The sequence below is a fragment of the Delphinus delphis genome, chromosome 19, assembly GCF_949987515.2.
Source record: "Delphinus delphis chromosome 19, mDelDel1.2, whole genome shotgun sequence".
NCBI classification, from domain to species: domain Eukaryota; kingdom Metazoa; phylum Chordata; class Mammalia; order Artiodactyla; family Delphinidae; genus Delphinus; species Delphinus delphis.
The window spans coordinates 8,906,472-8,919,682 of record NC_082701.1 but is presented as its reverse complement, the minus strand read 5'-3'; the positions used below and the strand labels follow the sequence as shown (position 1 = coordinate 8,919,682).

The 13,211-nt window shown below is 56.9% G+C and overlaps 1 protein-coding gene across 1 annotated transcript in view; it reads right to left on the bottom strand.

Moving 5' to 3' along the window:
* Positions 1-12,522, bottom strand: part of SEPTIN9 (septin 9) — a 164,815-nt gene extending 152,293 nt beyond the window's left edge. Inside the window, exon 1 of the mRNA XM_059997169.1 lies at positions 12,417-12,522. Coding sequence (XP_059853152.1) covers positions 12,417-12,435 — 19 coding nt within the window. The 5' untranslated portion in view covers positions 12,436-12,522. The remainder of the gene's footprint in view (positions 1-12,416) is intronic.
* Between the last annotated feature and the right edge of the window lie 689 nt (positions 12,523-13,211).

The following is a 13,211-nucleotide window of genomic DNA, read 5'->3' as shown; positions in this document are numbered from 1 at the left end:
ACGTAGCACAGTGCCTGGCACAAAATGAGCACTCAGTAGATATTATCACTATTGGCATATTATATATTACATACTAATATAAATTATTATTATACGCCAGCCACATACACCAGCCTGGACCCAGGGATCTACAATCGGAAATTAACAAAGCTTGGCTGCCCTGTGCTAACACGTTAGACAAAATGTGAGTTATAACCAAGGCACCTTGCATGTTATAGCCAGGATACTGCTAACCCAAGAAAGGCTACCAGGAGTCCTATTGGACTCCCTCCCAACTACGGGAAGCTGAAAACCCTCCCAGCCTCCAGGATGGACTGCACATTACAGGAAGATGGGGGGTGGTGGGGGGCAGTTTCTGCGATCCAGAGAAAACAGTGAGGATTTGGGGGGACTCAGAATCCCGGTGCCCTCCCACACCTGGCCACACCAGAAACTCCCCAACTGGTGTCTGGGCTCACTTAGGCCAGGGCAAAGGCCATTTCACAAATATTCATGAACTACAGGCCAGTGACAAACACCAGTCAGGTTTCCCACGTGGAGGCCACGAGATTAAAACACACTTCAGATGAGATGAAGCAAAAAAGACAGGAGAGGGCTTCCCTGGTGGCGCAGTGGTTAAGAGTCCGCCTGCCGATGCAGGGGACACGTGTTCGTGCCCCGGTCCGGCGCTGAGCGGCTGGGCCCGTGAGCCATGGCCGCTGAGCCTGCGCGTCTGGAGCCTGTGCTCCGCAACGGGAGATGCCACAACAGCGAGAGGCCCGCGTACAGCAAAAAAAAAAAAAAAAAAAAAGACAGGAGAAGGGAGTGGGGAGTCCCTGCTGGCTGGTGTCCCACTGAGAATGAAAAGGCAGCATTTCAAATAGGAAAGAAGATGGCCAGACAAAGAGATGGGGCTCCTTGGTCCTGGAGAGAAAGGGGATGATGCTGGGCAGGGGAAGGAGACCTAGGATGCCCTGGGGAGCATTTCCTGGTAGAACCAGCATTCGGGGTGGGGAGCCACCACTGCAGCCTGACGGCAGGGCCCACCTCCAGGTAAACAGTCCCATGCCCTCCCTGCCCCTTCGCCACAGATGGGCCCCACCAGGCACAGGAGCCTGGCAGACCTGTGCTGGCCCCACGTCTAGGAGCCTGGATGCCCAGCTCATGGGTGTTCCCCTGAGCATATAATTTGGGGAGCCTGGAGAAGAGAGAGAAGGATACAGTTACTGAGAAGACCTTTTGTCTTTTCCTTTCAGCCAAATTTTTATGCTAGATCCTGGTATTGTAAAATACAAGGTTAAACGGGCACTGAGAATCTAACTAGACTCCGGAGCTAGTGGATTATTATTATTACGTTAATGATGGGGAACCCACGCACCATCCTCCTCTCCTACTGGAGTCGCAGTCACTGTCCCCACCCATAATCAGGGTGGCCGTCCCCAACCCTCCTGGGGCCTCACACAGCCCAGACATCTTAACCCCAGGACAGGGGCAGAACAGGAAGCAGGTGGTCTCCAGTGGAGGGTGACTCGGCCCCATGCGCGCACACGTGCACGCACACACACACGCACACACGCGCACACACACACACACACCCTTCTGCTCTTGTGCCAGCCATGAGTGGTGCTGGACAGCCCTTCCCAGCCAGAAAGTCACCATTTTCTCAAAAGGGAGCTTTGCAGGAAGGGGTGCTATGCAAACTCCTGCACAAATACCCATTTTCAGTAATGACAGGAGCTTATCTACAGAAAGGAATCAATTCTCAATTTTTTCTTAAAAATCATGAGAGTCCCTCCAGAAAGGATAGGGTCACCAGGACCTCGGCCAGGAGCCTCCTGCCTCTCTGGCTGCCACCAGGACCACAGTCTTCCCCTTTCTCCTGAGGCCAGTGGGGAGCCAGCACTGGTATCCCACTCTCAGGCCGGGGAAGCACCAGCAGCTCCTGCATGTGGAGGGCTCTGCCCAGCAGGCAGCGGCATCACCAGACGGCCAAGTCCATCACATGACATCAACGCTGACCAAGGACCCACAGAGCCCTTCCCGTGAAGGTTCACCAGTTGGGCGTCTGGACTCTGGGTCCCACACCCATAAAAGACATTGCCATCTAGAATACACAACACTCAGGTAAATCTGAATTCCAGATAAACAATGAATAATTTTAAGCGTAAGTGCACCCCGCATTCCTCGCCCTTCCCAGGCTCTCTTTAGTGGCAGAAGAGCGGACCTCTGCAGGCTGAGGTCTCCAGGTCCCCAGGTCTGTAGCCTTTCGGCTGGATTCAACCTATAGGACGAGACTGGAAGGTGGGAGCCAGGGAGAACCAGGGTAGATCTCTCCCCCGCTTTCTGCCTTGGAAGGTTTCTCCAGCAGTAGTTTCTGTCTATTCTGCAGCTGCAGCTCCCGCCAGGCAGGCCCACCTTTGTCCAGCCTCCCGTCGGGTGACCCTGGTCCCTGGATTCTGATAACACGCCCTCCTCTCTCTGATCCTCTGATTGCAGGTGGTGGGGTGCGGTAGTGGCTCCCCCAGGCTCATCTCTGGGCGTCCCCGGGAAGCTACGGAACCTCAAGCACCAGAGCCCTTGGCACATGTGCATCCGTTTCAAGGCACTGAGAAGGGCCACAGCGTTTTGGTAAAACTGGCAACACAGAAGATATTTTAACCCCCATCAGTTAAGATTGCTGTCTCTTTCTTCCCTGAGTTCCTGGCCATCACCCTTTCTCCTGTGTAAGGTACCAGTGGAGGGGTTGTTGGCGTTTGGGGGCTCCTGCTAAGGAAAAGTTGAACTGGAAAGATATTTAGCTTGAATGTAGCTGGGTTTTATTTACATAGTTCACAGTTATTTCCATGCAGAGTTAAGTGACGGCTCGTCGCCCCAATGTGCAAGGCCAGGAGTACTCCTTCCATGTACTTTCCCAAATCTGTCTACTGTGCAGAATCTGAAGGGATAAGAGATGAACGTGTCCTGCAGTACCTGGTGCCGGAAAGACGTGGGCAGTGGGGGACAGCAAGATTTGAAACGCATGGAGCCAGAAGCTAGGCTATGGGAAATGATTCCAATCACCAGATATAAAGTTGTAAGCAGAGAATTCAATTCTCTTCAATGTCGACTCAAAACAGAAAGTATCTCTGGTCAGAAAGAAATGCAATAATGCATCACGTGCAGTTACAAATGGCCCATACTTGTCTATTTCTTTCTGGATGGGAATCACATAAAATGGAATTTACCAGAATTCTTGTGTTTGTAGGGTGAAAACCAGCAGCAGTACCACAAACTCGTGAGTTAAGCCACGCTTTTTCATGCATCCCAACCACCAAAAGTAAAAGTTAACTTCTGATTAACTAGGAAGATGAATTTACTTTCTATTCGTTCAACAGAAAATTGTATTACATAGTCATCACATAAAGAAGTGATCAAAGAGTATGCAGCCAAAAACATGTAGGGAAAAAAAATTACTTTGGAGATCGGACAAGTAGTTGATTGATAAAAAACATTGTTATTTTTCTGGATTTGGGGACGCTTATGAAATTTGCCCGCTGTTTAAAACTTATAATTTGCTGTTACTTCTTTTCTCACTCGTAAAAAATAATCCCATTCGTACCTTCAAAGAGCTGTATAAACCCCACCCAACCCTGGCTGCCTCCTTATGCTTGGTTTGGCTTTTCTATCGTCTGTACATTTGAGTCCTTCTGTTCTAAATCCTGGAGTGGTTTCTGTTTCCTGGTTAGACCCCGGTTCACACGCCATGAACAGACTGCACAGGTGAGAAAGACGAGCAGACTGACAAAGTAAGGCCAATGGACCAAGGGGGAAATCGTGGATAAGGTGCAGGAAGGTGAGCGATCAGAAACAGCTGACAACAGCAAAAGGAGCCGCAAGGGGACGCCCCAGAATACGGGAAAGGCTGCCTCAGTCTTCAAGCCCTTCTGCTTAATGGGCACCAAGTCGCCAAAGAGGTACACGTGTTTCACTCAACCTGTCGACGGTCGTGAGATTATAATGCAAGGATATATTAATACATAGAGAGAGGTGCAATTAGGGACTGAGGGGCAGAGGCCCTGGGAGGGAAGATGGGAGGGGAGGGGAGAGAAACAAAATAGCGGCCTTGGAGGGTCGGCCCGACAGGCAGCACTGTTGACTGGCCTGGGGAACCTGGAGATTCCAGAAGAAACCACTGCCCAGGTAACCCGGCAGCAGAACGAATGATCTCCAGGAGAGGTGGCTGGTCACCTGGGGGCAGGTGGCCCATCGCCAAGACTAGAACATTCAGGCTGGCCCAAGGAAGCAAAGAGACACCTCCTAGGGTACCTGAGCATCTAGAAGGGGCCAAAGAAGAGAGGGAGAGAAGGAGAGGCAGGGCGGGGTGGGGGGAGCCCCTGGCATTACACACCAGTCAGAGAGAGAAATCACAGACCGTGGGCAACGGGCAGATCTTTTAAAGGACAAGTAAACCCTGGGACTTCTCAGTGGCTCTAAGCAGGCTGATAATCAGGGCAAATGGCGTTTTCTGTTCCTTAAACCTCTTAATAAAACGCTATGTTAAGAACACTTATTTGGGGGGCTTCCCTGGTGGCGCAGTGGTTGAGAATCTGCCTGCTAACGGGTTCGAGTCCTGGTCTGGGAGGATCCCACATGCTGCGGAGCAACTAGGCCCGTGAGCCACAACTACTGAGCCTACGCGTCTGGAGCCTGTGCTCCACAATAAGAGAGGCCGCGATAGTGAGAGGCCCGCGCACCGCGATGAAGAGTGGCCCCCGCTCGCCGCAACTAGAGAAAGCCCTCGCACAGAAACGAAGACCCAACACAGCAAAAATAAATAAATGAATAAACTCCTACCCCCAACATCTAAAAAAATAAATAAACAACATTGGCTGGAAAAAAAAAGAACACGTATCCAGCCAGCTCATGTCTCACAGCTATAAGCACGGCCACTGCAACACCTGCGGCTCAGCACGGCAGGCGCCCTCCGTCAGGGTCACGGGTGCACATCACCAAGGAGGGGCGCCAACGTCAGCAGAACGTTTAAGAGCTCTGGTGAGAGGATGGCTAAGTGAATTCGGGAACATCCTCTCTGAAGAGCCGTTCAAACTGTGATCAGGGAATCCACGTGTGAGATCTGATTTCAAGTGAAAACAGCAGAGTTAAAAACGATTTGTACAGGGCTTCCCTGGTGGCGCAGTGGTTGAGAGTCCGCCTGCCGATGCAGGGGACGCGGGTTCGTGCCCCGGTCCAGAGCCTGTGCTCCGCAACGGGAGAGGCCACAACAGTGAGAGGCCCGCGTACCGCCAAAAAAAACAAAAAACGATGTGTACAGAGAATACGCACCTCTGTGAAAAAAAAACTTATACGCCTTTGATAGTTAAATCAAACGATGCGTCCTGTGCATGTGGAAACAAGTACTAAAGGGAACAGAAAAAGCAATGTTGTAACCGATGCGATTGGAGAATTTGTCCTTTTAATTTCCTGTTCACACTGTTTGGTAACGAGTAATGAACAAAGTGAACAACCAAATAAATAAAGGCAAAAGAGAAAGAAGAGATACATGGTGTATTTGAGAAAGCCTTCCTTTAAAAACTAAAGCACAGGCTTGGCGGCTAGAGTGTCAATCCCCAGCTACCAGGAAGGCGCTGCCACCAGGACGACCCACTCCCCGTTGCTGAGGGTCTGTTGACCACACCTCAGGCGCCTAACATTGACGAGAGATCCACCACCTCCTCCCCTCCAGTCCCATGCCGCCGCCACTGCGTGTACTCGTTTGCTTTTCCACCACCTGGTGTCCCCACGGTGTCTATACCGGGTCACCTCTGCACAAAAACCCACCACCTGTCCTTCAACACACACGTTGGACCCTGTAGCTAGAGTCAAAGTCACGTGCTCATTAGTGAGTTTTGCAAACCACCCTCCACAGCCCTCCAGGTGGATTAGCCTAGGCCTCAGGCTGGAAGATGACAGGGGCTGGATTTAACCCACTTCCAAGTGGCTTGGGTTACAGAAGCATTATTCTCCCGCTGGGCCCTGATCCTGGTGGAAACAGAAGGCACAGTCCGGGGAGGGCTGTGAAAGCCCCAGGATGCAGATCACATCAGATTGATCTGCAGGACAAGCCCGAGGCGGCCTGCCAGCTGCCCCTTCCCAGGTCTTCCTGGTAACCACGCTCGCTGGGAGTGATCCCCAGCCCGGGCAGACAGTCTGCACTGCTGCCCCGACACGCCTGGCCCGGCTGGGACAAGGGGCCCAGGCACGGCTCTCAGGGAGATCTAGGGTGGATGTGGCCAGCCCCCAGTTCCCAGGTGCAGCCTTGGGGTGCCCAGGGGGGCCCAGTCACAGCCAAGGCTTCACTGCATGCCCTTTAAGAGTCCGGAGAGAAGCAAGCCCTCCCCAGGAGCCAGAAAGAGGGTAAGGACCCCCCATCCCTCACCGGGAAAGGAAGACTCCTCCCTCAGCCCTGCCTCTGAAACACTGGGCCAGGGAGGGCGCTACTCCCCAGGGAGAGTGATCTGGCCCTTCTCGCCCCACCCAGCACTTCGAGGGGCCCCTGGGAAGCTGGGGTCCACACATGCAGGCCGGAGCGGCAGTTTAGGGTTCCTCTTCCCATCACAAAGCCAGCATCGCTCAGAGGATGACCGTGACTCTCATTCCTGCCAGAGGCAGCCTGGGCCAAGGGCCGCCCTGCGACCCGGGATCATCTTACTCTCCCCGCCGATGCCCCTTTTCCCGTCCCGGAGGCCTGCAGGCTGCCAGCAGTCACGCTTCGCAGAACCAGGTCAGATTAGGCCTGGAACAAAGCTCAGTTGTTGCAAGGCTTCCAAGAGGCCGCTGACAGCAGGACGCCTGGAGCCGCTTCGCCCGCTGTGGGCAGCGGCTCAATGCCCCCCTTCACGTGGGCTGCAAAGGGACCCAGGCCCAGGGCGGGCACAGGGAGATAAGACAGAGAGAATCTGGGCTGGGAGCAGAGTGCCACACTCAGCCCAGGAGACCCGAGGCCAGGCCACCCTTCCAGAGCAGTGCTGAGAGCCACCAGCATGCAGGAAGGACTCAGGGGCACCCGGCAGACACTTCTGGAATGAATGACTGAACCTACAGGGAGACTCAAAACAGGCCAGGGACCTTGGGGAGATGGGCGCCCCCCAGCTCAACCTGGCTGCTGCAGCTTCTGGGCCCAGTTACAGCTGCCCAACAGGGAAGGGGCAGGGACAACCAGCCCAGCAGCCTCGGGGACACTTCAGTTCTCCCATCGAAGCTCAGTGCGCCATGGTCCCAGGCCTGACCGCAGTACCCCCGACCCCAGGGCCCTGTGCCCACCAGGACAGGCTTCCTTTGGTTAGTGCTTCTGGACCAGGCAACCTCTGGCAGCTGCCACTGGGACTCTCTGGCCGAGGTCTCTCCTGGAGCACAGTGGGGGCTGTGATCTTGTGCGCTGCACACCCACACAGGTCCGCAGGGGGCTTCACCCGGCCACTAGCACCCACCGGTCCCCCATAAATCCCCCAGCAATGCCTAGGGCCGGGGTGTCCCAAAGTAATAGCTTCAACAAGGGTGCAGGAGCTCAGCATGTCACCTCCCTCCCCACCCAACCGCTCACACCCCCCAGGCCTGGGGTCTCTCTCTCCAGCCCCCCTCCCCCCAAGGCCACCAGCTGGATCCGTCCAGGAACTGGCACTCACTTGTCGTCCCAGGGCCGGGCCCTGCACTGCTGTTTGCTGAACGCTTCTTATCAAGTACATCTTAAGCAAACTTCAGAGCCCATGCAACGCGGCTCACGGACAAACAGCAGGGCGTACGGAAACGAGGTCCCACTCCCGGGCCCCATCCATGTGGGATGAGTCTCAGAGGAGGGCAGCCCCAAAAGCTGGGTGGAGGATAGGAAGTGCCTTTTTCCTGCTGTTGGGGTCCCTGGGGAGATGTCCTCTGCTGCTGACACCCACACGGGAGCTCCAGGCACGTGGCCAGCCCGCCCTTCCACCTGGACGTAAACTCCAGACCGCTGCTCCTGAGCAGCGAGCCGGTGTCCCTTCTGCACCTGTCCTGGCTTGAACTGGTCACCCGGGGGGGTTCCAGGAGGAAGGTGCGCTGTCTCAAACTCAGGCACGTTGCCAGGTGCGTAGCACTCAGTTCTCGGAACCCCTCTGGGCAGGCTGGGGATAGGCTGACGGGCAGGCGACTGTGGTCTGGGGTGAGCCGGAGCGCCGGGCAGACAGGAGCTGGCCTCCCTCCTCTGCAACAGGCCGGGAAGGATTCAGGCTCTGCCAGCTCCCCCAGAACTGGGGGATCTCGAGGTCCACGATCCTGGGCACGAGTCCAAGGGGGCCATGGACTGCCTGCCACAGGTGGCTCTTCGTCTCCGCCCAGGTCCCTGCAGGAACCGGAGCAAGCAGGCTGGGGCATGAGGAGAGGGAGGCGGGCCAGCGGGAGGGGGCGCAGGGCGAGAAGGGGAAGGAACCGGCCTTCGCACACTCCCCTCCTCGCCCTCACCTGGGGCTAGCGCTCTGGGGACGTGCTCTCCTCTCCTTCCCAGAACTCAGCTCCCGGAGCGCCGGGCGGGGAAGGCCTGTCGCTGGCTAGTCTGTCTAATCCGCCTCCTCTGGGTGCAGCCTCCCGCCTTGCCCAGGCCTCTGAGTCGCTAGTGCAAGAGCTTTTTAACCTTTGGTGGGCCAGGTACCTCTTCGGGGATCTCCCGAAAGCCACCAAGCATCTCCCAGGTGCACACTGGTCTGATTCTACTCCCCATTTCTGTGGCTCGGGGGCCTCGGCTATAAGCGTCTGCGCCACTGAGAATTCCCAGGAGAGCCAGGGCCACTGAAAGGCAGGCTCCACGTGAGCTGGGATGCAACCAGAAGCCCCAAGCTCAGGACACCGGAGGGGTGCAGAGAGCAGCCCGCTCTGACACCAAGGGGCTGGGGGAGAGGCCACCCTCCTGGCCTCCAAACCAGCAAAGGCCCAGGGAGGGTGCCGGCAGCCCCCAGGCATCCTGGCAAAGGCGGTAACACGTCCTTCCAGCTGTTGATAAGGACAGTGAAGACAACAGCAGGAAGTTACGGATGGAGAGGCATTTTCAAGCCTTTTACGCAGCAATTCATTTCATCTTTACAACCAGTTGGCATCCGTCCCTGTTTAACAAATGAGGCAAAGGAGACACCCGAGATCAAGCACCTTGCCCCACATCGAGGAGGTACCAGCCTACGGTTGAATTCAGGAGCCCGTGCTATGAACCACTGGGCCACGCCGCTTGCAGCTCTGCCCCGCTGGAGCAGCAGGTGAGGCAGATCCAGGAGGAGCGCGGAGCAGAACTGGAGCTACCAGACAGAGCTCCCGCACACCCACCTGGCATCCCGCAGCCCCACTGGGCGTTCGCTCTGTTCCCCACCTAGAAGGGCCCTTTTTATTCTCCACCTTCTCAGAGCTGCTCACTCCTCAAGGCCCAGTTCAATCTTGCCTCCCCCTGAAACCTCCCACCTGGGCATTTGGAACCTGTACTGCTCGGGAGGGGGTTGGGGGGTGTGAACCAGCCGGGGGCCCCCCCTGCATCCTGCCTCCCCAATGAGAATGCAGCGTCCCTGCAAGCAAGGACCACGTCTTTCCATCATCTTTGTACCGTCAAGGCCCTGGCCGCACAGGCCTGACACATAATGTGTGTCCAGTGAATGTAGACCTAAGGCACTAGGGATCCCCTCAAACATTTTGAAAATTCCCCGCTTTTCAGAGACTCATGAGTGTTCAAGCCAGCTCTACCGAGAACATATTTGATTTATTTTGGAGCCCATAAACAGGTCCAGAAGCAATCATCCCACTCAACCCAGGTGAAAAGTAAAAGCCGTCCTGGTTGGCTGGCCTTGAATTTTTGACACTGGGAAATTTTCACAGTTTGCTGCTTTCCTTAATTTCATGGCATTGATGCTGCATAGGGGTCAGTCTGACTTTTGCAAAATGCCTCTCCTCGGAACCGGGCGGTGCGGGGGGGGGGGGCACTAAGAGACCCGGAGCCCCTCAGAATGGGGCCAAGTGGCCACCCCGCCCCTGGGCCGGCCCCCTCCAGCCCGACCCCATACAACTGCAACAGAGTGACCCAGCTCGCCTTGGACCATCGCCAGGAGGAGAACAAGCTGGAAGAGGTCCAAGCCCTTCCAGGCCCGTCCTCCAGGGCCCTGCCCCTTCAGGTAAACACTGGAGCCACGGAGGCTGCCTTTACAAGAGCTGATTCCTACCCACCCATGAACTCTACTTCTAACTACTGCAAAAACCTTCCTCTTCTTTTTTTTTTTTTTTAATTTGCCAGGGCAGGAGGGGGCAGGCGTGGAGGAGAACAGACATTGAGCCTGCCCCAGGGGCCCTCTGGCATCTGTGTACGAGGGTCTCAAAGTCCCCCCAGGAAAAGGCCAAGTGAGCAGGAGGGGGGGCCCTGGTGGCCCCCACTGTCCAGACTGACCAGCAGGAGGCAAAGTTTGAGACCCAAAGGCAAGAGCCAGCTGGGGTCCCTGGGCCACACTGGGCTGCAGAACCCAGGGAAAGGGCCGCGTGGGGCAGTGATGCCCACAACCATCTCAAGTATTTGGAGCATGTTGGGGAGGGAGGCTGAGCACCAAACCCCAGCGTATGCCACCTGGAAGCCCCCTCCTCCCCCACCATTACATCAACGCTCCCACGCTCCTGAGACAGAGCTGTGAGCAGGGTGTCTGAGGGCCATGCTGTTTGCAACAGGGGGTGAAAGTTGAAATTCTATGCCACTGGCCCGGAAGGCCATTTTAGGGGAAGTTCTGAGTAACCCTCTTTGAGACGAGTTATTCTTTACTTGTTTTCCTTTCTGAATGTGGAAAGCAGGAGGAGACTGGAAAAAAATGACCCAAAGGAAGGGTCAAAAAATGACCCCCAAAATGGCCCAAATGACCTCTTCAGCTCCAACTAAGTACCATGACTCTGTCCTCTTATGAAGAAAAATTAATTCATGAGTCCTTGGCAGAAAACTTCATGTCCAAATAGATTAAGGGGAGGAACATGAGGAGAAATTTTGCAGGGTTAGCAGAAGAAGAGATGCTGTTTATAATTTGACAACTGAGGAAGACAAAAGATCCTGCCTGGATCCTTTGGGGCAAAAAATCACAAAGAAAAAAAGGGAAATAAAAAAGAACAGAGGGCTTCCCTGGTGGCACAGTGGTTAAGAATCTGCCTGCCAGTGCAGGGGACACGGGTTCAAGCCCTGGTCCGGGAAGTTCCCACATGCCGCGGAGCAGCTAAGCCCGTGCGCCACAGCTACTGAACCTCCGCTCTGGAGCCCGCGAGCCACAACTCCTGAGGCTCACATGCCTAGAGCCCGTGCTCCGCAATGGGAGAGGCCATGGCAGTGAGAAGCCTGCACAGTGCAGCAAAGAGTAGCCCCCGCTGGCCACAACTAGAGAAAGCCCCAGCACAGCAACGAAGACCCAAGGTAGCCAAAAATAAATAAATAAACTAAACTAAAAAAAAAAAAAGAACAGAGATCTGGATTACCCTTAACCTGCCCTTCAAGGCTCGTGGCCTCAGTTTACCCATCCATAGAATGGAACTTCAGAGTACCCAAGGGGAAAATGGTTACAAAGGATCCTGTGCACATGATAAGAACTGGTCAGGCCCCCTCCACCTATGTGAGGTCAGGCCAGCTAGTGGACCTAGGATGCCAGCACACCTGACGGCATCTTGATACCTAAAAGGTGAATCCGAGTTGCCAAGCTGGGGTGCAGCTGGATGGTCCCATTTGGCGAAGTTCCCGTTCTCCACTGGGTAGAGGAATAACAGGAGTTCACGGGAAGAAAGGATGCTGTGACCTGGACCACCAGTCCTGGAGGCTGACCCCAAGGAAATCCTCCACCCAGCCCCCACCCACGCACACTTACGCCCCGCGGAGGTTGCAGGGGGGGGAGCGGGGGTGGACCACAAAACGCCTGCACCCTCGGCGCCTGTAAAGTCAGCAATTCCAGAGAAGGTGCAAGGGGGGAGGAGGGTGAACAGGAAGGCCGGCCGGCCCAGGGCAGCGGCTCCCACAGTGGCCCCTCCAGACACCTGAGCGAGTACTGGCCGACATACAGGGGCAGGAGACCCTCGGCCAAGGTCAGAATCGGGGCCCAACCGTGCAGGGGTCGGAGGTCTCGAGCACCCGGTCTCCCCCAGGCACCTGTGGTCTCGGACCAGAGCGCGGGCCCCGCTGCCTTGCAGCGGCGGCTTGGAGCAAAGGAGAAAGCCAAGTCCGTCGAGGGGTTCAATGCCTCCAGGACCCCGCGATCCCGATGCGGGGTGGAGCTGCGTCAACTGGCCGGCGCGAACGCCCCACACATCAAAATCTGCCCCGGGAGCCCGGAGCCCCGCGGTGTCCCCGCCTCGAGGACCCACTCGGCCACCCGCGACCGCCTCCGCTCAGGTGAGAGGGGCTCGCCCCGGGACACACCCCTCCCCAATCCGGGCGCGGCGCCCACCTGAGTACGACTTCCTCATGGTGCCGCCGTGGCTGCCGCTCCCAGGAAAGTGAGGCGGCGAGGCCGCGGGGCGCGGGCTCCCAGGTCGCAAATCCCGGGCCGGGAGAGGGAGGGATGGGGGCGGGGAGGACGGGCGGCCCTGCCCGGCCCCGGCCCCGCCCCGCCGCGCGGAGGTGAGCGCTGAGCCCCGCCCCGCGCAGCCCCATACCTGGCGGAGCCCCGCGGGCCGCGCCTCCCGACGCCCGGCCTGGAGAGGCAGCAGCCCTGAGCCCGGCCCTGCGCTCGACCCCGTTCGGCCCGGGCCAGTCCCCGCGGCCCCTGCACTGCAGCCGCGACGCAAGCGGTCCGAGGGTGGGGGTCGCCAAGGCGACAGCCGTCCTCAGCCGCCACACCCCCCTGGCGCGAATGGTTCCTTCCGGGGCGTCGCCGCCACTTTCTGGTCCGGAGTCCGGGCTGGGCGGGGCCGCGCCAGGTGGCAGCGGGAGGAGGGCGGAGGGAGCGGCCGCCGGGCCGGGCGGTAGCGCGCCGGCACACGCCCGGGGGTCGGAGCCCGGACGCCGGCTTAGTGGACCAGGGAAGGGCAGAGCAGGGCAGGCGAGGTACCATATCTGTCCCACTACTTTTCTGGTAATCAAGAGGGCCGACTGCACTGACTCCTTGAACTGGGGCCTCGGGTAACTCATCTGTAAAATGGGTGCGTTGGACCAGATGATAATTTCTGTTGCATCTGAGAAATATTGAGCACCTCCCCTGCACAGGGTACTGTGCGCGCTCAGGGCCTCGACCTAGGAGAGC